Consider the following 26,216-nt stretch of genomic DNA (forward strand, 5'->3'; position numbering starts at 1 on the left):
TCTCTACGTGTTTAGAAGGTCGGTGCCATATTGTAAAGGCTTCACTAAATATACAAAATGTGACATCCTTAACAGTGATATTTGTGAAAGAAAGTAGCTGTAATCCTTCCTTGATAACCCTTTAAAGCAAGTCAGTCAGCTGCAATTCACATTCCAACCCATTGACATTATTAGATCGATAGCTGTTAGGTGAAGGAGTGATTAGTACCTTCCATATATAGTATGTGCCTCTAGAAAAATGCTTCTAGTATGAAAAGAGTGCCAAAAGCTGTAACACCTCCGTACTCCCCCCTCCCATACTTTGTCCTGCTTGGGACTCTGCTTCCAGGTGTCAATCAAGTAGGTCGGGGAGGGGGGGACGGATGGATGGATTCCAGCTTGGAAAAGTATCTTTGACTATTTGCACCAGATGAAAAACTTTTTTCTACACTATGGCGGCTCAGTTGGATATATGAAAAGTACCATGTGTCTCCTTGATCTAACAGCTACCTAACTGTGTCAGCAGTTTAGAGCATTAATTTCAGCTGATAGATTCCCTTTAAATTTTAAAGTAGATAATTTCAGCTTCTATGTGGATACCTAACTCATTCTATGTCTCTCATTTTTAACTATTTACCCAAATGTTCTGTTTTTCTGGGCGTTAAGAAATCCTTCATACAGCAAACCTGTTGGTTGGAATAAAGGGATTAAATTAAACCTATAGCTAGTTCGACCTTCTTAGTGATTTTGAAATCTGCGCAGGAAAGGAAAGGAAATCAGCTGTGACATGTAATTATGTTACAATACTTTGCAACATTTACAATGGCGAGCACAACATTTATAGAATAACTGTTAAAAACCAAACTAACAAAAAACCTGTATGTAATTCTGCTGAGTGGATAGGCAATTTCAGGTATGGAAATGGAGAACCAAGCTTTATGAACATTGTTAGAGGACTGGTTAAAATTTAATGTAATACTAGATAGGTTGCTTTAATCCCAATTGATAGTGATATACCTAACAAAGCGTTCTTTATTCCCAGTATATTATACAAAATTGGGTATCAAGAAAAAATAGGAACTTTTATAGTCCCAAGCTGCATGGCTGTTGGTTTAAAATTATGGAAATGGTTACTTTTTAGTAACCATTATAATGAAAATTATGCATTACTAATGGCTTAAATTGTCAAACAAAAAGCAATAGGGAAGGGAAACCCTTGTTTGTTTTGTCATTATAGAAAAAAAGTATAAGTCAGTTGGCTTACAAACATTAATACAAATTTACTGTATAAACGTGTGGAATTTACAGTCACAAGTACTGCATTTTATTTGTTAAAGCAATACATATTGCATGGTGTCTTTCCAACTTACTTACTTACATACTTTGACTTATTTCAATAAAGCAGCATAATATGAGATATATATTTTTTGCACATTATAACCTGCACACATAAAGGTTATATAAAAAAATACACCTCTGATGATGTCACTGTGATCAAGCAATCAGCATATGCGTCTGTAAACCAACATGACTCACGCTTATTTCAGGTTCAACATTGGATACTTAATAAAGTAAATATAACTGAAAGTAACAGAGTAAAGCAGTTTCAAGATAGAAACTCTTAAAAAAAATTAACTGTAAAGTTATGACCAATATGTTTAGCTTCTGTCCTCCAAGGTTTCCATTCTATAGACTACAGTGGTGGAAGAGTCCTCATTTGATTCAGGTGACACTTTTTTCCATACTGTATCTTTTAGAGAGAGCTCGTTCTGGAGGTGCTCATAATCCAGGGATCCATAATAGACTTGGCTCTTCATGATACACACGTAAATTAAAATTGAAGGAAAAAAAATTGTAAAACGTTAAAAAAAAAAAAAGTAACATTGCAGCAAGATCCATTTGATAAATGCAGCAAGCAAACTTTGGGTTAGTTTAAAGCAACTGCGTTGTCCAATTTCTTTTGTGCAAAAAACGTAGAGGCTCAAATGCCATATTTTACATACCATTTTGTTAAGAGTATGTGCACACTGCTAGTGGAAAGATTCACTCCAAAATATGTGTCAGAATATGTGCCATGTTTTTTGACGACATTTTGTCTGTTTTGAACATGGATTAGCATGCAAATTTGTGCTCTAATGTTATAGAAGGTATACTGTAAAAGTGTTGGGACATATATAAATGTTAGAAAAATAAAAAGATTATTCAAAAGTCTCTAAAAATAGGGAAAACCAACTCCAAGAATCACAGAATTACACAATCCAAATACTATAATTGTATGGTGGTGGCATGTCTTGTGTGCAAAAAAAACTGCAATGACGCTTGTTATATACAGGAAGGATTTTCTCAACATAATCTTGGTGATAATTTTTAATACAAAGTTTTGTATAAACTGATAAATTTGAACTATTCATATTGCCTCACACACACCTGTTTTCTGGAGATACTGTCAGGGCACCATAGCATACGCAAACCAGTCTTAGGCAGGCTGTGTATGTTAGTGCAGCACAGCATCTTCTAAGCTGACAAACTACAGTGGTATCTTGGTTTAAGAGTAACTTGGATTGAGAAAGTTTTGAGCTCACAGTTTTTCAAAATTGCAACTTGGTTTAAGAGCATTGCTTTGGTTTAAGAGCTTCCTGTACTGGGTGGGAGAGGGGCATGGCCTGCACAGGGTGGTCTACAGCACTGTACTCTGACCCCAGAAGTGTCCTTTACCTTCAGAATCATGGAAGACCCACTTCAGGCTGGGGCGTGCATCAAGGGACAGGACTGTAGAGGTAATCTCTTTAGAGCTGTAACCCCTCTCTCTCCAGAGTGTTGCATTTGTGTGCACACATCTGCCCTGCTCATTCCTTCATGCTCACTGCAGTCTGTCAGCCCTTGTGTTTCCCATCCTCTTAATTCCTGCTATAATGTGCCAGCACTGACACTAATGCATATAAAGTTTCTGTCTCTGTCCTCCTGCACAGCTTTGTAATTCTCACTTCCTGATCGGTCCATACTGAACACACACCCCTTCCCCATTGCTGTCATGTGACCATACAGACCTCTGACAGCAGCCCTGCTTCTCTATTCTAGCCTGTTGTACTACGCTACTGCATTATGGGGATCTGCAGTTCCATCATGTATCTACAAACTGCTGCTGTTTTTTCAGGTTTATGCACTTACTATACATTATACTCCACATGCTGCTTGCTATACTGTACAGTTACTGAAAATATCACATATTTAGCTGTCTCTCATTGTTTGTTTCATCTGTTGTACATGTTATTTAGAATTTAAAAAAATCATTATTTGGGGTGTGTGGAACCAATTGTATGCATATCAGTGATTTCTTATAGGAAAATTTGATTTGGTTTAAAGCGTAACTATAAAATATTTTGACCATTCAGTTTTTTACCTTAGGTCATAAGAATTTTTGCAATATACATTAATAACCTAAAATGAACAGTTTTTTTTAAATACATGAAACATAAAGTCCCCACACAGCTCTCTTTTGCCTCTGAGTTATTTCTGCATTCCTGCTGGACACGCCCCCTCCCTGGAGATCTGTACCTAGAGTACGGACTTTGACAAGAGGATCAGATAACAGCCCTGACACAGAGAGAAACAAACAAAACCTCCTCCCCCCCCTCCTAGCAGCACATTCTCCCTCCTCCCCTCACAGAGGTGACTAAGCAGAGCTGAGGGTGTTGTGTGTGAGGAGCAGCGCAGGGGAAGAGCTGGATGGAGGGACAAGTGTATCCAGTGCCACCATGACTCCAATGTACTGCATGAGGGAGAGTGGGTGAGTCACTGAGGGGAGGACTACAAGTCCCAGCACAACACAGCTGTAGTCCTTCCATAGTACATATAACATTCACTATCAGATGTCTGCAGCAGGTGCCCCCACCTCCATGGCTGACATTATCCTACAGTGTTATGAGAGCAGATGACTGTATCTAATCCCACTGTGTGTGATACCATCTGCTGGGTCTCTGTATCTAATCTTACATTGTGATACCGTATGTTGGGGCTCTATCTGATCCTGCTATGTGTGATACCATCTGCTAATGTGCTGGTTAGTGTATGGAGAGACCCAGCCAGGGAGATGAGGGATAGGCCACACCCACTTTCAGTCAGCCAGAAGAAAAATTCATTTATTCTTCTGAGCCAACTGGGGATATCTCAGCAAGCGCACAGGATATCAACGCAGTTTAGGGCTCTTTTTAAAGGGTAACACGCAGGCTTTTTATTTGAGGAATTTCATTTTTTGGCTACTTATAGTTACGCTTTAAGAGTGGATTTGGATTACAAGCAGGATCCTGGAACAAATTATGCTTGTAATCCAAGGCACCACTGTATGTTCTAGTTTAAGAGAAAGCTTTTAACAACCATATGCCAATAGCAGTAAGTTGCCTCCGCACAGAGCTCACTTTTAAGCACTGTGTTGCACATCAACCCTCATCTTATACAGAATTTAAAGAATTTGATTTGCGAAGTAACCAAATGTTTTGAAAGTTCGCCCCGAAGTTTGTCCAAAATGGCAGACGCGCACAGTACATAACATTATAGAAACAGAGGCAACACACTTTCTCCTTCACTATACAGTATATACGTGCATATGGCAAGAACTCATCAGTGTTCTTGCCATAGCCTCAAGCTTTCACTTTTGCTGGGTTTTTTAGACAAGAACATACTTCTATTACTTTATATATCATTTAGAGTGCTTGTCTATTCTCTGGTTGCTCCTATACAGTGGACTAAACACAGATTTGCATTAGCGATAGGGATGGTGATAGAAGGTTGATTAGGTTTAGGGACAGAAAGAGGATAGTGTGAGGGTAGTAATGTAAGCTGAGTAGCTGTCAAATGGTTCCAGCTCTGTCGCTTTGTGTCAGTACATGCTGTCCACAGCTCTCCAATGTAAGGTTAACCCAGTGAGTCACCTAATAACGGTAGAACACTGGCGTACAAAAGCTCCCTTGGTGTTAGTAAGGTGCAGAGGAAATCAGCCAACAGGGAAATTAGGCATTATTGTTCAAAAGTGACTTTACTAGAATATCAGGTACAATGGTAAAAGTATTTTATCTGTGGAGTACCTTAAAAATGGCCACCAGACAGAGATGCAGATTTCTGTCAAATGCAAAGCATATACCTTCTAAGCAATATAACAGCTAGGGGGAGTTACTCTGGGAGAGTCGCTGATGGAGAAGGATCTGGGTGTACTTGTAGATAATAGACTAGAGAACAGCACACAATGTCAGTCAGCTGCTTCTAAGGCCAGCAGGATATTGTCATGCATTAAAAACAGGCATGGACTCTTGGGACAGGGATAGAATATTACCGCATTATAAAGCTTTGGTGCGGCCTCATCTGGAGTATGCTGTCCAGTTTTGAAACCCGAATTCTAGAAAGGATGTCCTAGAGCTGGAAAGGGTACAAAGCAGGCAACTAAACTAATAAGGGGAATGGAGCATCTTAGTTAAGAGGATAGATTAAGAGAATTAAATTTGTTTAGTCTCGAGAAGAGACGTTTAAGGGGAGATATGATTAATTTATTTAAATATATATCAATGGCCTCTACAAGAAATATGGGGAAATGTTGTTCCAGGTAAAACCCCCTGAAAGGACAAGGGGGCACTGCCTCCGCCTGGAGAAAAAAAGGTTCAATCTCTGGAGGCGACAAGCCTTCTGTACCATGAGAACAGTGAATCTGCGGAACAGTCTACCACAGGATCTGGTCACAGCAATAACAGTGGAGGACTTCAAAACAGGGCTAGACAAGTTCTTAGACAAAAATAACAAATGCATATGTAAAGAGCCTATCATCCATCCCCCTTCCCTGTATCCATCCCCTCCTTAGTTAATACGGTTGAAGAAAGACACATATCCATCAAGTTCAACTAAGTATGTAACTGCTGCATAGGTGAGTATTCAAAAAAAAAATGGCAGCAGGCATAAATATCACAATAAATATAAACATAACTTATAGGCCAGGTTTACACAATGTATTTTTTCATTTGCTAACGTCTGTTGTTGCAGGTCTAAAGCAAAGTCTCCTGATGACGTTGCTTTAGGCAACGAAACATGTAGATAGGGGGCAGTATTAACATTTTTAATAGCATATACCTCTTGCTCAATAAGAATATGATAACTGGCACAGTACTGCAGACTGTTAGGCTATAGGCAGTGTGATAGGAGTTTAGCTCCATTGTGAACTAGAAATAACAAGGGTGTATGTGTTTTTAAATAGTAAATCTCTCTTTCTCTCTCTCTCTCTCTCTCTCTCTCTCTCTCTCTCTCTCTATAATTATATATATTCAAAAAATCCCAACAGCACTTCCCAATATCTTCAAAAACGTGAAATATTTATTCAATCACATAAAAAAAAAACTGTGTGGCATAGCAAAAAATCAAGACGTTTCTCCCGTCTCACACGGGCATTTTCAAGCTCATATCCCCAAGTGATAATCAAACTTTTATATCAAACAAGTGACTTTAGTCTCCCGTGTGAGACGGGAGAAACGTCGCTTGATTTTTTGCTATGCCACACTGTTTGTTTTTTTATGTGATTGAATAAATATTTCACGTTTTTGAAGATATTGGGAAGTGTTGTTGGAATATTTTGAATATATCCTCCAGGATCCTAGGTCAGGATCATTCAGCTGGCACCCACAAGACGTTTGAGCTTCAAGTTGTGCTGCTTGCAATACTTTTTGCATATATATTTTATTTTTCTTAAAATTAATGGATTAAAAGTTATATTTTACCGAGGGGGGGGGGGGGTTGTAACCCAGGCCTAGTGCCTGTGGGTCTGGTTTGTAATACGTTTTTAAGTAACCCCTGACCCAACCTGTGAGAGCGGTGTGTGTTTTTTTTATTTTTTACATCGTAAGCCCCAACAAAGCTACCTGTCTGATTCAGGAGCAATGACTGCCACTACAGGAAGAGGTGAAATGGTGAGTCCCAACGTTGGCACTGCTCCTAAAGCTTAAGGTGATTTGATGTCTGCCGATGTGGGGACTGTAGGAGAGACAACGAGATGGTGTCTGATAACTTGGGGACTGTCACTAGAGGAGGAGATGAGAAGGTGTCTGCAGACTTGGGCACTGCCTCGGAAGCAGAGGGGACTGTCTAGATAGATTTGGCCACTGGATGAATGAATTCTGCTTCAGGTAAAGGTGTCAAACAAAGACTCAAGAGTCTCCAGCAGGCCCTGCATAGGCTGTTGTGCTTCTTTCCATACCTCAGTTTTGTAGATGAATAAAAGGTTCCAAGGCAACACACCTGGCTGGGTGATGGCAGAAGCCCATCATCCTCATGGTCCCTGCATAGGTGTGCACTCCTCACTAGGTTCAAGGTTGTGCATATAGTCCCGGAGGAATTCGCCCTTGACAGAGGGGCAACAAAAACGGAATGCCCATTTTTGAAAAACCTGACAAAGCTGTATTCTTTTACTTTCTCAAAGTCCTGGACCATCGCTTCTCTCCATATAGGACACTGTTCTCCAGGATTTGGCCGTTCCAGAAGTCTTTGCACTGCCCACTCTAGCTTTTCCTTTTTACTGAACGAGCTCCTATAGTTCTGAAGTGGACTGAAAGGAGTAGGTTTTGCCACAGGAGAGGGTTTGTTTGGGCAAGTTTGAGAGCCCCTCTTGGATAGCTGCATGCTAAATATGGCTGGACGGTCTCAGTGGGACTGCTGCATGATCAGTATGGCTTGATAGCCTCTCTGGGACAGCTGAACACTCAATATAGCTTGACAGCCTCTCTGGGACTGGTCCATGCTCAGTATAACTTGCTGGCCTCTCTGGAACTTCTAAACTTCAGTCACTTACTTGAGCATCCAAACCCAATACGGCTTCCCAGTAGGATTGCAGTGGACTTGGAGTTGATAGCCTCCCAGTAGCTGGGTGGTGGTGACAAACTGGTGCTGGTGTCAAGGGAGCAACTCGACAAGACACCATGTCTTCCTTCTCTTCAGACCACTATTTAAAGATTTGTGGACACCAGGGCTCCTCATCTCCAGGCCACCCTTGAAGCATAAGTGGATGCCAGGGTTTCTCATATTGTTCAGGCAACCCCATAAACATTCTTGGATGACCGGATTCCTGGTCAGCACCTTGCTCACAATCATGATGCAAACCACAAAATCACACATGAAAATAGCTGCTTCACCCTTACAAAACAATGTGACATTAAAGATAATTGTTATGTGTGTTATACACGAGGTTTTTCCAGCTAAACGGAGCTGTAGTCCCACTAGTGTAGCTGCCATAGTAGTTTAACTGTTTTAGTGCGTTTCCTTTTGGACGAACTAAAATTTTACACCAACATTTTTGCAAATCTGCTGAACTGAACTTTTGAAAAATTTACTCATCTCTACTATGCCATCAAAATCTTTTGACATTTTTGATGAAACATGGAAGAAAAAGTAATGACAAAAAGCACCTGTGAATGACAACACCATGGCTGGCACAAAAGGAGAGGCTTGGATTGTCAGTGTTATTTGGCAATTATGGTTGTTACAATTTGTGGAAATACATTTTTTAATCCAAAATTATCCCATAAATGATACAACGTACACCTGTTCCTGAAAAAACAGGCCCTTACTTGGCCCCGTAGATGGAGAAAATAAAAAAGGTTATATCGCTTAGAAGGCGAGGAGGAAAAACAAAAATGCAAAAATGAAAATTGGCACAGTCCATAAGGCAATTTTAAGCTCTGTCCTTTTGTTGTTGTTTCAATGTAAAATTAAACAACTTTCTTAATAGTTTTTGTTATAAATTTTGGCTATCATTGCTTATTAAAGGGGGGGAGGATATACAATTATACACAATCTCTGTGCACAGGAGAAGAGAATTTTTGGAGGGCGGCTCACACAGGCTAAAGATATAGAGGGAAGCATATAAAAGGCAGCATGCAATTAAGATGAATGTGTACAAGTGCAGCAACAATGCAAGAAACTGTAGAGGACAGAAAATACAAAGTAAGCAACATTTTTTCTGGGACAATAGGCTCAAAAAGCTACAGCAAAAACAATGTATTTTCAAGTTTGAGGCCTTTCACTACCCTAGACCACCAGGGAATAAACAAGAACTCTTTCACTACTTTAAGGGCTATTTAAACGGGCTGGTTATCATCAGGATTGTTGCTAAACATGCTCCTTTGGCCCATAATTGGCCCATGTATAAGTGACATTGGATCAGCCGAAGACCAGGAAAACTCTTAATCCTCTGATCGCATCTTTTGGATTGCGGTAAAATTTATCAATATCAGCCGCGTGTAAACAGGAGATGATAGCAAAGGGAAACTGACAGCACAGATATGCATATGTCCATGCTGTCAGTTTCCAGATCAACAGCAGTACATAAATATCTTCTGCACTGCTGTGTGATCCGGCATTCCATCCTCCGGCTCTCCTGTCCTGCTCTTTCTTCACGCCGCTGCCACTGCACTGGGTGTGTATGCACTGCTGGTGATCTGGAAACTGACAGCAAGGATATATGCCTCCTGTTTCCATGGCAACACGAACAATACAAAGATCATTTATGCAGTCCAGCCAGTGTCCAGGTACTGCAAATGAGCGCCAATCAGCACCGAGCTCCATGTGCGGCTGTGTGAAGGACCCTTAGATTACTAAGGATACAGGCTCTCCCCTCCATTGGTTTAAATGACCAGGGATGCAGGTAATTTTCACTGCATAAAAGTTATATACTGTATTATTTTCCTGGATGCTATGTGGTCCTGTACATCTGGCTGCTTTATACTTTAGATAATTATTAGTTTTCATGCTGTTCTGTATTGCTTAGCTTAGAGGAAACATTGCAAACTCACTAGCTAAAAGGCTTAAAGGAAATAATGCCTGGCACACAGACTTCTGGAATAATTCCTGGCACACAAAGCTGGTCATTGTTGCACATTTGATGTGGAGCTCGGCTGGCTCAACTAATCCAGATGCTGTGGTTTAAATTTCTTTTTGCCTGGTCTAAAGATTGATAATTAACGTATTTAGTCTGAAGTGATAATTTAGGGTCTGCCAATTAAGGGTCTTTGATATTTAAGAGAATACTCTAGGGTCTAATTATTTAAGGGGTCAGGAGTCTGGACTGGTAATTTAATGGTTTAATAATCTAGGGGTCTGATCCAGGGTCCAAATTCATTTTTACACACAGAAAGGATCAAGGGGCAATTTGGACATCGAAACAGAAGGGTTCTTTACATTTAAAGTAGCCAAACCATGGAATACTCAAGCCCAAGAGGTAGTAATAGCAGATGCTACTGTCAGCTTAAAAAAAAAGGGCCTAAATGCTTATCCAATAGCAAATAACATACAGGTATATGATTAAATTAGCAGTTAACAATGAAAAAAACGTAATCTACGTTTTTTTTTAATCTAGTAACCATGTAATTAGATAAATCGAGCAGAATTGTCAAAAGGAAAGAAAACTGTGCTAAAACAAATAATGCTAAATCAGTTTACAGCACTGTACAGTACTTACCCGTTGATCACCTCCTTCCCTGCGAGGATCAAGTTTCTTTGCAAAGTGCCGGAGGTTATCATAATTATGAAAGTTGCACAAAGATACTAAATCCTGTAACAAAAAAACAGAAACATATATTTATTAAATTCAGAGGTTTCTCTAACTGAAAATCATCTAGGAAAGGCAGGGCGCATAAGGTGACCGCATTTTATTTACTTCTGACCTTATTCTATATTAGTTCTACCAATAAAGTCGTACTACAGATTAATAGGACAACAACATTCTCTGAAATTTGGACTTTCAGCACCAAACCCCCAGCACATCCCTGATAAATCTTGTCAGCTCATCTTGCTATTATCAAACTCATACTCCACTACTACTTTGGAGGTAGAGGTACACTCCCTACCGTTATGTTAACAGAGACAAAGCCTGACTTTCTTACTCCTGCTGATTCTGATTCACTTCTAAAACAAGACAATAGATGAATTTGTGATCTTCATGATCCCTCATAGGATGTTTTGGTCACAAAGTATCAATACAGCTGGTCATGATAGATATACTAAAAAAAAAATACATAAAAATAATAGCCTCAAGACTCTAAACAAAAAAGGGCCTAAATTATCCACTCTAAAGAATGATTGTTGACCTCAGGGAGGTAAACCAAAACACTGAGGAGTCGTATAACGTGTTACGCAACGTCAGTGAGCTAGCCAGACCTTCTACTGGGATGGAACAATTAAGCAAAGGGTGGTCAAGGTAACCACATTCTAACAAGCCACAGTCAAAAATGACAGGACTTGGGAAATCCCCAAACAAGGTATTCATCCACATACAGGTCTTCGGGATTTTTACCCCTCAGCAGTGTGCAGTAAGATTGTGGCTTGTAGTAGCAAAACACCGCAAAGACACCTTTACAGGTTTCTCAACGCAAGTGAATCTAGGAACATTAGCCCCTGACATTGAACATGTGATTGTGTCCTTGCAGTATTTTTGCATATTTAATTTCCCAGGGGCAATGTCCCTCATTCTTTTGAATGCACTTACTAGGCTTTGCTCCTGCTAGCCAGAATCCTACTCCACACTGATGAGGAGCAAATACCCTAAAACAGCTATCTGTGGATGGATACCTTGCTTTGGTATTTCACAAGTCCTGTTGTTGAAAGGTGGTTTCCTTGACTGGAGACCCCCCCCCCCCCCCCCCCCCGCCTTGGTTGTTCTCTCCTGGTAGAAGGTCTGGCTAGGTCTAGAAAAATCTACAACCATTGACATGAAAACTTCTGACTACCATCCTAAGGACAACTTACCCTCATCCCAGAACTAAGGCCCCCTAGCCCTGAAATTTTGGGCACCAAAAACCAGACCCATAACTCTCTTTGACAAATGTCTAGACGTGCTACATGCTTCAACTAATTCCACTCTCTCGATTCACAAATCTCACAAATCTCAAAAAGTTGCAGTCAACTACCAAGTTTGTAGAGGATGAAATTAACAGCAATGTTTCTATATTTGCAGATGACACCAAGCATTGTAGTACAGTACAGTCTATGGAAGATGTGCGATGTTGCAGACTGACACACTGAGTGTTTGGGCATCAACTTGGCAAATGAGGTTCAATGTGGATAAATGTAAAGTTATGTACCTGGGTACTAATAGCCTGCATGCGTGCAGTTACACTGAGCTACAGGGATATAATATTACCGCTGAAGCTTGATGTGGACTCATCTGGAGTATGCTGTTCAGCTTGGGAACAAGATTCATAGAAAGGATGCCCTAGAGCTGGAAAAGGTACAAAGGTGGACAACTAAACTAAGGGGAATGAACCATCCTAGTCATGAGGATAGATTTAACCCCTTCAAGACCAAGCCTATTTGCACCTAAAAGACCAGGCTCATTTTTCAAAATCTGCCCTGTCTCACTTTATGCTCTTATAGCTCAGTGATGCTTTAACGAATGCTAGCGATTCTGAGATAGTTTTTTCGTCACATATGGCACTTTATATTAGTGGCAAAATTTGGTCACTACTTTGTGTGTTTTTTGTGAAAAACATCAAAATATCATGAAAAATTGAAAAAAATAGAATTTTATGAACTTTGAAATTCTATGCTTCTAAAAAAGAAAGTTGTATCACATAAATTAGTTACTAAGTCACATTACCGATATGTCCTCTTTATTCTGGCTTCATTTCATAAACATATTTTACTTTTTTAGGGTGTTACGGGGCTTAGAAATTTATCAGCAAATTACCACATTTTCGTAAAAGTTTCCAAAACTGATTTTTTTAGGGACCAGTTCTTTTCTTAAGTTGATTTAGGAGGCTTGTATACTGGAAACCCCCATAAGTGACCCCATTTTGAAAACTAGACACCTTAAAGAATTAATCTAGGGGTATAATGAGCATTTTAACCCTACAGGGGCTGGAGGAAAGTATTCACCATTAGGCCGTAAAAAAATGAAAAATTACAATTTTCCAATAATATATACGTTTAGATTAAAGTTTCTCATTTTCAAAAGGAACATGAGAGAAAACGCACCCCAAAATTTGTAACGCAGGTTCTCTTGAGTACTACGGTACCCCATATGTGGGCGTAAACCACTGTATGGGCACACAGCGGAGCTCAGAAGGAAGGGAGCGCCATCTAGCTTTTCCATTGCAGATTTTGCTGAAGAAGTTTCCGAGCGCCAGGTGCATTTGCAGTGCCCCTGTAGTGTCAGCAGAGAGAAAAAACCCCATAAGTCACCCCATTTTGGAAAGTACACCCCTCAAAGAATTCATCTTGGGGTAGGATGACCATTTTGACCCCACAGGTGTTAGAGGAAAGTATTCAAAATTAGACAGTAAAAATGAAAAACTCGAATTTTTCCAATAATATGTTCCTTTAGTTTGAATTTTCTCCATTTCACGAGGAACAGGAGAGAAAAGGGAAGGGGGATTCAGGCATCATTATGTTTAAATGGAGGATGTCGTTAAACGTAGGGACCTGGAACTTCCAGGCAGCCTGCTAAATTATCACTTGTTTTGTCTTCAGTGTCAAATAGGTCCCGGGATGTTGTCAGGGAGAAGAATACCTCCCTGTTGGGTTCTGCAGGTTCTAGTGCATGGGGTTCAGCAGTTAGTAAGAGTATGGAGTGGCAGTTTTTGAGCTTTCATATCAGATGGTACAAGGGATGGCCTCTTCCCTAGTTACTGCGTGGGTAGATGCATCAGGAGTGGTTCCCACTGCTACAGGGGCTCCAGCTGGGGTGACTGTATCGCTTCAAACAGATAAGGAGGTAGATTGGGCGTGATTAGATAATTGATGAATTTGTGGTGAGGAATATGCCTGCTTTGAGGGCCCCTCGGGGGCCCATTTAAAGCTGAAGGTCAAAAGAAAAAAAAAATCTGTCGGGATGAATATTGGAAAATGTCAATTTAGACAAGGGGAAGCATTTTGTGAGGAGAAAGGAAGAAGAGATAGGCCGATGGCATCTTATTCCCCAGACCAAGGCAGGTCTGTGCTTACTCTTTAATGAGGGCCTATGCAAGTTTCAGACAGCATGTTAATTTAAACACGGATGTGGGGCATCCGGAGGGCCATCCCATGGGTCAGCATGGTGTTACAGGAAGGGAAAAGGACGCAATTCAGGTACTTCTGGCTAGGGGGGGAGACACCACTGAAGGTTACTGCGATGTGCCACTTTCTAGACCAGCGGTTCTCAACCTGTGGGTCACGACCCCGGCGGGGACCAAAACACAGGGGTCAACTAAAGCCATCGGAAAATACATATTTCCGATAGGTTTAACTGCTGAGAAGTCGCACTACCCCCTGCAGCAGCACTATTCAGCTGGAACACACGCTGTTATGGATGTGCGGTCCAAACTGAATGCCTGCACGCATGCGCAGAGTGATTGCATCATCTGTAGGGACCTAAGGGGTGGGGGAAGCGGGGGGAATGCTCCATAGTCCATAGCAAGGCATTTAGTGTGTCCGACACTTGCTGACGTCGTCAGTGGGAGGGCGCAGCAATCGCCGGAGGACCAAAGCCTAGGTAGTGAAGAGGCAAGTGGCGGAGAGCCAAGAGAGCCTGCGAGACAGCCGCTGGTGTAAAAAAAGGTTAATAATGTAAAAACAGTACACACGCCATACACACAATACTGTGTAAGGTGCTTTGTTTATAGTCATTACACAGTACACAAAGCAGCTTACACTTACACAAAGCACCATACATTTACACAGTGTGAACTACATTGGTCTTATAAGAGACCATTATAAGATGTAGTTCACACTGCTCCCCAGTGTATAATTATCTCAATATTTCTCTAATATTTCTCAACATAATTAAATATTTTTTTGTGATTAATCAATGTTTAAATTATGTTAATTATGTTTGATTTGTAGCAATAAGAATACAGGGGTCTCTCAACATACAATATTAATTGGTTCCAGGACGACCATTGTATGTTGAGACCAAAATTCTATGCAGTTCAGGACATGTAGTATCACACTATACTTTTACCAGCAAAATGGGCAGTTTCATTGTTTGATCATCTAGTTATGTACATGTCCCGCAGATCCTGACTTCCACAGCATTGTATGTTGAGTCTGGTCTCAAGTTACGATGGTCCAGAAAGGACCATTGTATGTTGAAAATATTATATCCTAGGGCCATTGTAAGCTGAGGGATCACTTTACATAATGCATATCAGGTATTTCCATTTTTACAGTTTTGAAGTAGCCACCAAAATAATTTTTTTGTTTGGGGTCACCGCAACATGAGGAACTGTATAGCGGGGTCACGGCATTAAAAAAAGGTTGTGAACCATTGTTTTAGACAGGAGGAGTGACCCTACTCTTTTGTATTTCAGACCCTCCCCGTGTATTCCAGCCCCTCCCCATGAGGTTCCATTTTCCCATTTACTGTCAGCCTATCAATATCCCAGTCAGGAATCAGGTGATACAGACAAGACAAGACAGTGAGCCCTAGGTCTGAACCACCCACTGTCACCTGCCTGCTTGCCTCAATCGACCCTAGGCGGTCGCGGATAACCACGAAGACGTTCCCTACGCTGCGTAAGTGAACACACAGAACAATACAGACAGACAAACACAATAGAGAGTAATGAACGATCCGGGTCAAACCACACGAGCAACAAGGTACAGAATCAGGAAAACAAGGAAAAGTCTAAGTCCAGGCAAAGGTCAAAACACGAGTAGTCAAGCAAAAGGAATCAGGGCAGGGATCACGGGAAAAGGACAGGGGGAGCTGGGACTAGAACTAATCTAATAGCCAGCGATGTACTGCTGGCTGGCTCTGAGCTATATACCAGAGGTAGGAGTCCTGGACCAGAGCTGATTGGTCCGGACTCCTAATGAGCTAACACAGCAGCTGCAGCGCTGCAGGCAGAGTGGCTGCACTCAAAGCCACTCACCCTGAGCGCAATGCAGCTCAGCTGTGTGTCGGCCGGCCGCCAGCCAGTCACGTGACCCCACAGCGTCTCCGGTTGCTAGGGACGCCGTCGGGTCTCCGTGACGTCACTCGGCTCCGGCCGGCGGAGGGGGAGCGACGGCGCTGCGCTCCAGCCGGGGCAGACATCGCTGGAGCGCGGTCAGGTAAGTTGCTGACAATCCCTCAATTGTTAAAGATAAGTTGACCCAGGATATTTCCCTGGGCAGATGGTGGGTCCTTTGTGTCCCTTCCCTTACTTGTTGTTTACCTGTTTTAGTAGTCCCTACAAAGGAGCCGAACAAGCTTCAGCTTAGGGTACTATTACACCAAGCAATTTTCCGACGACTAACGATTAACTATCTTAAACGACCGCTAAAGCAAACGACCCGAAATCGTTCGCCCAAGTACACGAAACGATGATCGTTATTTATGATCGTTCTTGCTGTCGTTTAGTCGTCGATATTGCGTACGTTTCAGCTGTGAATTCTTATTCCACCAAACGATATGCGAACGATGTGCGAACGATTAACGAATGATCAAAAGATAAAAATAGGTCCGGATCCTATTAAACGATCAACGATTTCTTGTTGGTCGTTTAATCGTTGCTGCTATTACACGAAATGATTATCGTTCAAATCCGAACGATTTAACGATTTTTCGAACGATAATCGTTCCGTGTAATACCACCCTTACTGTCCACTTGTCTCATCCGCATGGACTGTCAATGCGGCAGTGGCTTGGGTCTGGACATAAGTTTAGGGGGCCCTTATGGCTAAAACTGATATCAATCATGTGTTTGTGTGTGTATGTGAGCATTTGAAAAAGAAGAAGGGGGGGGACAGAAACTGATATGAATGAGGATTAGAGATGAGCTAATTGCTCATCTACACGAAGCAAAGCGCTTTGTTTGATCAGCGATCCAATCAAACCTGCTGAAACTTCTCCCAGTTTTCCAGGATTGGATCCAGCTTTTCTCCAGCACCCATGGTGAAGCAGCAGTACTTGATGCGTGGATTGCTGATCAAACGAATCACTTAGCTTCATCTCTTCGCTCATCTATTATAATGATGATCAATACAGAGTGCTGTTGAATCTGTTAATTTTATATGGTGCAAGCAACAGAAGATGGTTTAATAATTATTAGAGTATGAAAAAGGAAATAGAGCATCACATGCTACAACTACTTCATATATTATACAAACCTGACAAAACTGAATCCCACGGACACTATTTCCTAATTTATCCAATGGTGGAGACCAGCACATCAAACCCATAACATTAGGAACCACCAAAAGGATACCTCCTGAAACTCCAGATTTTGCTGGGAGGCCAACCTAGAAGAGATCAAAGAAACAGTTAAAACGTACATCATATGGTAAGATTATCTTCTGTTTACAAAGATCTGGATGTCCAGACATCCAGTATTACAAAGAATGCTCAAGAGTCCCGGGAGTTGTTCCAGAGTGCAATTTGTGCTAAAGGAAAAAAAATAAATAAAACACACAATATGAGCTTGACACACTTTCTACATATTATTCTGCTGGGTCAAGCTGAGGACAAGAGAGGTGCTGTTTCTGGAAGAAGTCGTTATAACTTTTAAAACCTAAAACAGTAGCAAGTTTGCAATTTACAATAATTTTTCTTTAGCTATGGAAAACCGCACACTTGTGTTTTTTTTAACACAGGAAGTCCTGTGTTTCCTAGGTAATCTGCACGCTCACAGAGAAGGCAGTCATGTGTTTAGTCTCTTTTTTTCAATGAGCACAAGACTAAAAAGCTGCCTTCAGGAAACTGGACCTGAATTTCTGGTAAGTATTGCTTTGTTTTAGAGCACAATAAGGCTATGTTTACATAGCGTATGAGACCGGCCGTTCCATGACCCAGCCGGTCTCTGAAAAGATCATCCCGGCCGGTACTGCAGTACAGGCCAGATGATCTTTGAAGCCGCAAAGTTCTGATGGGGGTGCATCCGTGCGTGCCCGCATCAGAACTCCCCACAGCAAACTATGGAGTGAGCAGCTGGAACCGCTCTCTCCATAGTGTGCAGTGACAGGGTTTTCTGATTCACACATACATTTCCACTGCAATACCCTGTGCGGTTATGGCCTATGGCTTTGCATTCTCGCATCCACTACCTATCTAAGTAGTTAGCTGCTGACCCTTAAAGTGTCAATGTCCTTAAAACTGGGCCCAGCATGTTTCTGCGGGAGCCTGCTGGAGCTGGGGTTTTGGAAAGGTATGTAGCTGCTGGTGCGTTCCAGGAAAAACTGTCCTGATTCTCTTTTTCCTAGCGTGCTGCTAGGGGGAGGAAGGTGAGAGCAGCGACGGGGAAAGGTGCCGGGACATTGCTGATTGATAGTGTTCCGGCACCTAAAGCAAAAGTTTATTTTTTTCCTCTGACGTACCCCCTCAACCTGCGGCGCATACCCCCTGGGGTACACATACCGCAGGTTGAGAAACCCTGCTCTAGAGTGTCTGTGTCCTAGTCCTGCAACGCCTCTCCATCCCTCCTTCTCACCCTCTTCATCATTAGGAATGTCCCTGTGCAGGATTTCTCCTAATTATCACTTGTCTGCACACTGCACATGTGCTGGATCCAGGCCCGGATTGGTAATTTGGCATACCGGGAAAATGCCCGCTGGGCTGCCCGACTGCCAATCCGGGGGGGCCGCCTAAGGTGCATGTTAGAATTATAGTAATATAAATCAACAGCGCAGCGGCTGCAGGACACTGCGCTGCTTAGAAATCTTCTGAGGAGGGGCCGCTTCCTGACACTGAGGGCCGCGGCTGCTGACAGTCTCATCCTGTCACAGCAGTGAGGGGAGCACGCTGCTGGATGCAGCAGAGCAGTTGCTGGCGGCACAGAGGAGGAGGGGGAGAGGATCATCTTTTGAATCCTCTGCTAGCTGTCTGCTCCTGCCTGAGTGACTACTCACATGTCGGGAGGTAAGCTGGAGAGAAGTGCTGGCTGATGCTGTGGGAACACAGTGACCTCCCCTGCAGGCAGAGTCCCTTGGGCTGGTTGGTAGGTCCCTGTAGGGGCTGCCCGCCTCTGATTCCCAGCCCCTACAGGTGCAGAAGCCGATTTCCAAGCAGTGTCTTGAGCTGGGATGTATTCTGTGGGCACCCGTTTGGCTCCGCCCCCTGACCTTTAGCCCCGCCCCCACACGGGCAGTTGAGGACAAGGCTGGATACCCATCTTCTAGCAGTCACCTCAGCTCCCTCAGGCACCCCCAGTCCTCCCAGAAGCAGGTGAGTTGGTTGCACTGCTGTTTTTCATGGGAGCAATCCCATAGTGACAAAAAGGTGACAGGAATAGGGGCTGACATTCTGCCCCCACATCCATACAGAGGATTAGTGACCCTGGGTGGCCATTCCAGTCCCTCTTCCTGTCATCCTAGTGATATGAGTCTTGGGGTGGAATCAGTCCCTACAGAGATCATAACAATAGGAGACAAAGGAAAACTATCAGCCTGCAAAGAACCCTTCTGATACCCCGTGCAGCTGCGGACGTCTGTGGTGACGGCCCCCAGAGCGCCCCCCTCACCTGCCGCCTCATACAGTGACGTCTACCAGTGTACAGATGGCTGCTGTTCCTGCACATGCGCATCAAAGACCAGAATGAATGTGCATAGGTGGGTGTCACCGAATGAGGCGGCAGGTGGGGTGAGGGGGTGCTCTGGGGGGCTGAGGAAGGCCCACAGTGCTCCCTACTAGCTGATATGTATATTTTCTTTAGATGAAACTTCACCAAAACAACAGGACCTAGGGGGAAAAAGTCAGTCGCCACAGACATGGTGTCCGCAGCTGCAGGGGGTATCAGTGGGGTTTGTTTGCACTCACGTCATGAACCTCTGTTATTCCTCCTGGAAATGTCTTATATAAGGTCGGCTTTACATGGAGACTTTTGTAACGCAGTCTGTTCATTTTACCTATAAGGCTCCAGCTCCAGTATACAGCAGTCCATTTAGTTGTGGGACACTGCTGTCAGTCAATAGGTAATATGAATGAGTGACTACCGAAAGTCTGAGTAGTCCAGGACTATTGGGTGCTGCCATGTTCCTGTTCCTGGACCCTGTACTGTATGGGACAAGGCACTACGATAAAGAAAATATTTACATCCATACATTTATATATTTTCAGGATAAAAAAGAGGAACACGAGGCTCTGGAATCATTATGGATAATACATTTACATACTTGTAAATACTTGTATTTCCTAAGGCTACGTGTGCACAGCGCAAAAGTGGCAGAATTCCGCCGCAGAATCCCACCAGCCTCCGTGTCATTATGACAGTGTATGGGAGGCTCGCGCGCCTCTTCTCTCCGCACTGAAGAATGAACATGTTCATTCTTCAGCACCGAGAGTGGAAGTGCGCGAGCCTCCTATACAGTGTCATTATGACACGGAGGCTGGTGAGATTCTGCGGCAGAGAATTCCAGTGGCAGATTATTTATTAGCACACACAGCATTTTTGCTCAGTATTTTGTTAATTTTTTTTGCAACCAAAACAGGAGTGGATTGAAAACACAGAGGCTATGTTCACACACTGCTGAAATTGAGTGGAAGGCTGCCATTTATTGGCAAATAACGGCCATCATTTCAAAACACTGGCAGTTGTTTTGAAATAAGGCCGTTATTTACTGTTGCAAATTTTGGTTGCAAAAAATTGACCAAAACACTGAGCTAAAATACTGCATGGGAACATAGCCAGATAGTACATGTAGTGCATAGTGCATCTAATCAGTTCTGTATTGTGTACTACAGTCGGCAGGGTGATAATACTTTCCAGTGCACCTATGTATTATGTGTTATATCGTTCTTTGTGTAGTGGTAGTGAACACTTATTTCTAACTGGGATTAGTTTCTGTGGTCCTTTCTTTTTCCTTCTTGTGATGATGGTGGAGGTCACCTATTGAAATGAGCAGCAAGGGTTGTGACCTACTAAATCAGAGTTTTCAACAGCGTGCATTCTGCTCTATATTAAAGGGGTACTCTGGCGAAAATCTTTTACTTTTAAATCAACTCCAGTCTGACACAGTGCTCTCTGCTGCCACCTCTGTCCATGTGAGGAACTGTCCAGAGCAGCAGCAAATCCCCATAGAAAACCTCTCCTGCTCTGGACAGTTCCTGACATGGACAAAGATGGCAGCAGAGAGCATTGTGTCAGACTGGAAAGAAAACACCACTTCCTGTAGGACATACAGCAGCTGATAAGTATTGTAAGGCTGGAGAGAATACACCACTTCCTGCAGGACATACAGCAGATTATAAGTACTGAAATGTTTGAGATTTTTTAAAGTACAGTGGTACCTTGGTTTAAGAGTAACTTGGTTTAAGAGCATTTTGGTTTAAGATCTCACAACAAAATTGTGACTTGGTGTAAGAGCTCCCTGTACTGGGTGGGAGGAGGAGTGGGGGAGGGGCATGGTCTGCATGGGGGGTCTACAGCCCTGTACTCTAACCCAGGAAGTCTCCCTTGCCTTCCAAATCATAGCAGATCCACTTCAGGCTGGGGCTTACATCAGGGGACAGGACTGTGGAGGTAATCTCTCCATAGCTGTAACCTCTCTCCCCGGACAGAGAGTGCTGCATGTATGTGCCCACATTTGTCCTGCTCATTCCTTCATGCTCCCTGCAGTCTCTGTCAGTCCTGATTGGTCCATGCTGAACACCCCCCCTTCCCCATTGCTGTCATGTGACCACACAGACCTCTGACAGCAGCCCTGCTCCTCTATTCTAGCCTGTTGTACTACACTACTGCATTATGGGGATCTGCAGCTCCATCCTGTATCTACAAGCTGCTGCTGTTGTGTTATCAGGGTTAAGCAGTTACATTACATTATACACCACACTATACATTATACACCACATGCTGATTGCTATACTGTACAGTAACTTATAATATCACATATTCTGCTGTTTCTGAATGTTTGTTTAATCTGTTTTACATGTTATTCAGAATATAAAATCATTATTTTTGTGGTGTAGAACCAATTGTCTGCATATCAGTGATTTCTTATGGGAAAATGTGCTTTGGTTTAAGAGTGGATTTGGATTACAAGCACAGACCCGGAACAAATTGTGCTTGAACTCCTAGGCACCACTGTATTTAAAAATCTGTATAACTTTCTGACACCAGCTGATTTGGAAAAACAAGATATTTACCGGAGTACCCCTTTAAGGCTGGTATGTGGGCCGATTATTGGCAAGGAGCGTTGCTAGAAATGTTCCTTTGTCTAATAATCGGCCTGTCTAAAAGTTCCTTAACACAGAAACCTCAGCTGAACTTATCTTTTGTGCGGGCAGTAAAATATATCGCTATGGCCCGCACATCTCACTGGACAATAGCAGTATATTTCAATGGCCACATGAACAATACAGTGATCGTTCCTGTGGCTGGCTGCTCGATTACTTGTACCTTCTGAGGGCGCTGCAAATGAGCGCCAGGGGTATTGTATGTGGGCTGGTAGGGTTTCACTGCCAGGGCTGCTTTTTAGTCCCAGTCCGGCCCTGGCTGGATCGTTAAAGCACATGTACAGTGTTCAGACAGGTGATGAATAGGAGAAATTCTGCCCAGGGGCCTTCCTAATGATGAGCAGGGCTTGGAGGAGGGTCGGAGGGGTGTTGCTGGCCTAAGGCACTCTAGGTGACGCCAATTTGACACAGGGCTGCAAGTTTAAAAGTTATTTTTAGGACAACAAGTGCATAACCTGTCAAATGGACCCCAGGGCAGATCTTGGATTAAAAGCAGCTATCCAACGGTACAAGCGGTTTTAGGGGGAAGACTGTGGGTACAGAGTCACTTTAAGTTTTGGTGGAAAAAGTTCTAAAAATGCATTGTTAAACTATAAAATATGCAAGGAACAAAACAAGAGTGGCATTCTCCTTTTCCACCAATTAGAAGTGTGATGTTTGCAAACACACAACAGAACTGAAAAACTTTTTCCCAGTAATTGAAGCACATTACAAAGTTATATAACTGTGTAATATGATTCAATCACCTATCTGCCTCCCTTCCCTGTCTTTTCCCCCCTCCACCCCCCAGCAGGAAGTGTCCTGACTCACACAGACCTGATTACTGTCGTCACCGTCACCAAACTCTTCTCTCAGCTCCTTCTCCTGTTACACTAGCCTCCCCCCTCCCCTGCCTTGTCAGGTGACAGGCTTGCTCAGCTCCCATTGGCTGAATAACTGCAAGCCATCACTTGTCACATCTCACTTGCTTATCTTCCGTCAGACTGACTCCGGCACATAGGCAGCTCCCCCCTCCCCTCATACCCTCTCTCCTGCTGCTGTGGAGTCATGTCACTAGAGAAGATAAGCTGAGCAAGCAGAGTCACCTGACAAGGAGGGGAGGGGGAGGCTGGTGTGACAGGGTCTAGAGCAGCCCTCCTGCTGATGACTCATCCTCACAAGAAGGAGCTGCCTGGTGAAGGTGACAACAGTAATCAGGTCTGTGTGAGTTTAGTGCACTTCCTGGTGGGGGGTGGAGGGGGGAAAAGACAGGGAAGGGAGGCAGATAGGTGATTGAAGCACATTACAGAGTTATATAACTTTGTAATGTGCTTCAATTACTGGGAAAAAGTTTTTCATGGCACTTGTCCTTTAAAATAAGAAATGAATTAAAATTGAATGGTTACTGCTTTAAACTTACATGAAAAGCAAACTGGCCAGAGAAGTCATACATCCCACAAGAGTGCATCAAACTTAGCGTGTTCCTCACTGCTTCTGGACTGAGCACTCTCTCACCAGTTATTGGACAGAAGCCACCATTAGCCAACGTTGCTGCCATTACACTGGCAGATTCACAGGTCACTTCGATGGAACACAACTAAATATGAAGAAAAAAATACAATAAACAAAAGAAATTCAGCAAATTTAATAAATACAGTGTGGGCAGGGGGTGGGGCAAACATAATAAAGAACCTATACTTCCTATACTACATAATAAAGAACCTATAGAACCGATCCCCCACAGGGCAGCATAACCAGGCTCCTGGACCTCAACGTATGTCACGTTCTCTCTCTTGGTGATATGTCATGACCCACAGAGAAAGGGTGGAAGATAGCCCGCTTAGCCTGTCAGTGACTGCAGCGTTGCCCCATCCCAGTCACTGACTGGCTGAGCGGGGCATTCATCAGCCGAGTCATTATGTAGCAGGAGGAAGAGATTGATAAATCTGGTTGGGGGTGGGGGTTCAAGAGCAGGACACGGCGATGTAAGAACATGGGGACCGGTAAATATAGGTTCTTTATAATGTTACCCCCCCACACACACACACACACACCCATAGTGAATATTTTTTATTTTCCCAGACTTCTCTTTTCTCTTAAAACTTTTTGTTATAGTACATAAGAATGGAAGATAATGGGTTACTACCATTAATAAAAAAATGCTCTTTTGTGATCTAGTTACTGAGAAAAGTTACTTCAAAAGTCTCTTGGGGTCTTTGTCAAGTATACATTAACATTGCAACAGAGGCAGTATTTGTATTTGCATCATACAAAAGAAAACCAATCACTATACATAAAAAAGGGAAGTGAAAGGGAAGGGAATCTAAGCACAGAAAATTAAGTAATCCTACCAAGGTATGTGTTCAAGCCAACTCAGTCTACCAGTCAGGGCCGTAGCTAGGGGGGGGGGGGGGGGGGGGGTAAAGGGGGCAGCTGCCCTCTGTCAGGGTGGGGAGGCAGGGGACGATTTTTACTTCATCGAAAGAGGTATTTCCCATACGGTCCTATCTATCATTTGCGCAAAATCGCTGCGTTTTTACCGTGATTTTGCGCAAATTAAGGCTAAACAGCAGCCAGGAGACAGTACAGGAAAGAGATGGTAAAGGACCTTGACATGTGACTATGATGTCACCGCAGGTCCTGTATGTACACTGCACTATGGAGGAGGAGGAGGAAGAAAGAAGATATAGGTGTGTGGGAAGGGGAGGACAATCAGGGGTGCACAGTGTGGGGAGGGGTGTACTGGGTGACCCTTGTCTGGGATGGGGGGGAGACACATAAGAGAGTTGGGGTCCAGTGTTTACTTAGGGGTCTGATCTGGTTGTACATTATTCCATACTTAACCCCTTAATAACTGCCCTCTCCAAATATATATATATCACATTTACATAAACCTCACCTATTATCTGCAGGGGTAGGGAACCTTGGCTCTCCAGCTGTTGCAGAACTACGACTCCCATCATGTCTGCACAGCCAAAGTTTTAGCTTTGACTGTCCATGTATGATGGGAGTTGTAGTTTTCCAACAGCTGGACAGCCAATGTTCCCTACTCCAATCTATAAAGCACCTGTACCTGTATATACAGTGACCATGATACAAGAGTCATTTTTCTAAATTATTTCTATTTTGAATTTTGTGACGGAATACCTTACTGGAGGTGACGGAATACCTTACTGGAGGTGACTGAATACCTTACTGGAGGTGACTGAATACCTTACTGGAGGTGACTGAATACCTTACTGGAGGTGACTGAATACCTTACTGGGAGTGACTGGATACCTTACTGGAGGTGACTGAATACCTTACTGGAGGTGACTGAATACCTTGCTGGAGGTATTGCTGCTGCTGTTGTCTCTGCTGCTGGGTGGAGTTGATCGAACCTCGGGAAAACCTAGGTTCTATAGAACTTGAATATTCATGAACCTGCCACATTAGATTGCGGATGCCTTCCCTGTCCGTGGGGAAGGAGGAGTGTGCCCGGCTATTACCTAGGCTGAATCCCGGAATTCCTGTCAGTACCCGGGCACTCTCCTCCTTTCCCACGGACCGGGAAGACATCAGCAATCTAATGCGGCAGGTTCGTGAATGTTCGAGTTCAATTGAACCTAGGATTTCCCGAGGTTTGATAGACTCTACTGCTGAGCGTACCTGTGCATTAGGAGACTGCACCACAGAATCACATTACACTGGGTGTCACACTGGAGATAGATCAGGAAGCTTTGCCTCCTAATTCACAGGTACAGACTGCAGGGAGAGGAGACAACGGCGCCTCCTCAGGTACAGACAGCAGGGAGAGTAGACAATGGCGCCTCCGTTAAGGTACTTAGGGAAAAAATTTTAAATGTGAAAAATGGAATTACTTTTAAAAATGCTGATTGAGCCCAGAGCTGCTTGATTATCATTCTTCAAAGAAACATTCCAGGTATACAGTAAATATGACATTTATCCCATATTGTGAACACCACACTAGTGCTGCCGGGAGAGATGAGCAAATCGCTAATCTAAACTTTATAAAAAATATATATATATATATATATATATATATATATATATATATATATATGTGTTATATACCAGCAGTGAAAGGACAACATGGGCCCCCTTGTGCTTA

General features: G+C 43.0%; 1 protein-coding gene across 2 annotated transcripts in view; it reads right to left on the reverse strand.

Moving 5' to 3' along the window:
• The window catches only part of GLS (glutaminase), a 356,615-nt gene that overhangs the window by 135,613 nt on the left and 194,786 nt on the right, over positions 1–26,216 (reverse strand). Inside the window, exons 12-15 of one of the 2 annotated variants that reach the window (XM_069983573.1) lie at positions 23,526–23,702; positions 17,071–17,202; positions 10,463–10,555; positions 946–1,790 (exon numbers count right to left, since the gene is read on the reverse strand). In XM_069983573.1, the coding sequence (XP_069839674.1) occupies positions 1,638–1,790; positions 10,463–10,555; positions 17,071–17,202; positions 23,526–23,702 (555 nt within the window). In that variant the 3' untranslated portion in view covers positions 946–1,637. Of the gene's footprint in view, positions 1–945; positions 1,791–10,462; positions 10,556–17,070; positions 17,203–23,525; positions 23,703–26,216 lie in introns of those variants that run through there. The other variant, XM_069983572.1, reaches the window with a different exon arrangement.

The sequence above is a fragment of the Dendropsophus ebraccatus genome, chromosome 9 (genome assembly GCF_027789765.1).
Source record: "Dendropsophus ebraccatus isolate aDenEbr1 chromosome 9, aDenEbr1.pat, whole genome shotgun sequence".
Lineage (NCBI taxonomy): Eukaryota > Metazoa > Chordata > Amphibia > Anura > Hylidae > Dendropsophus > Dendropsophus ebraccatus.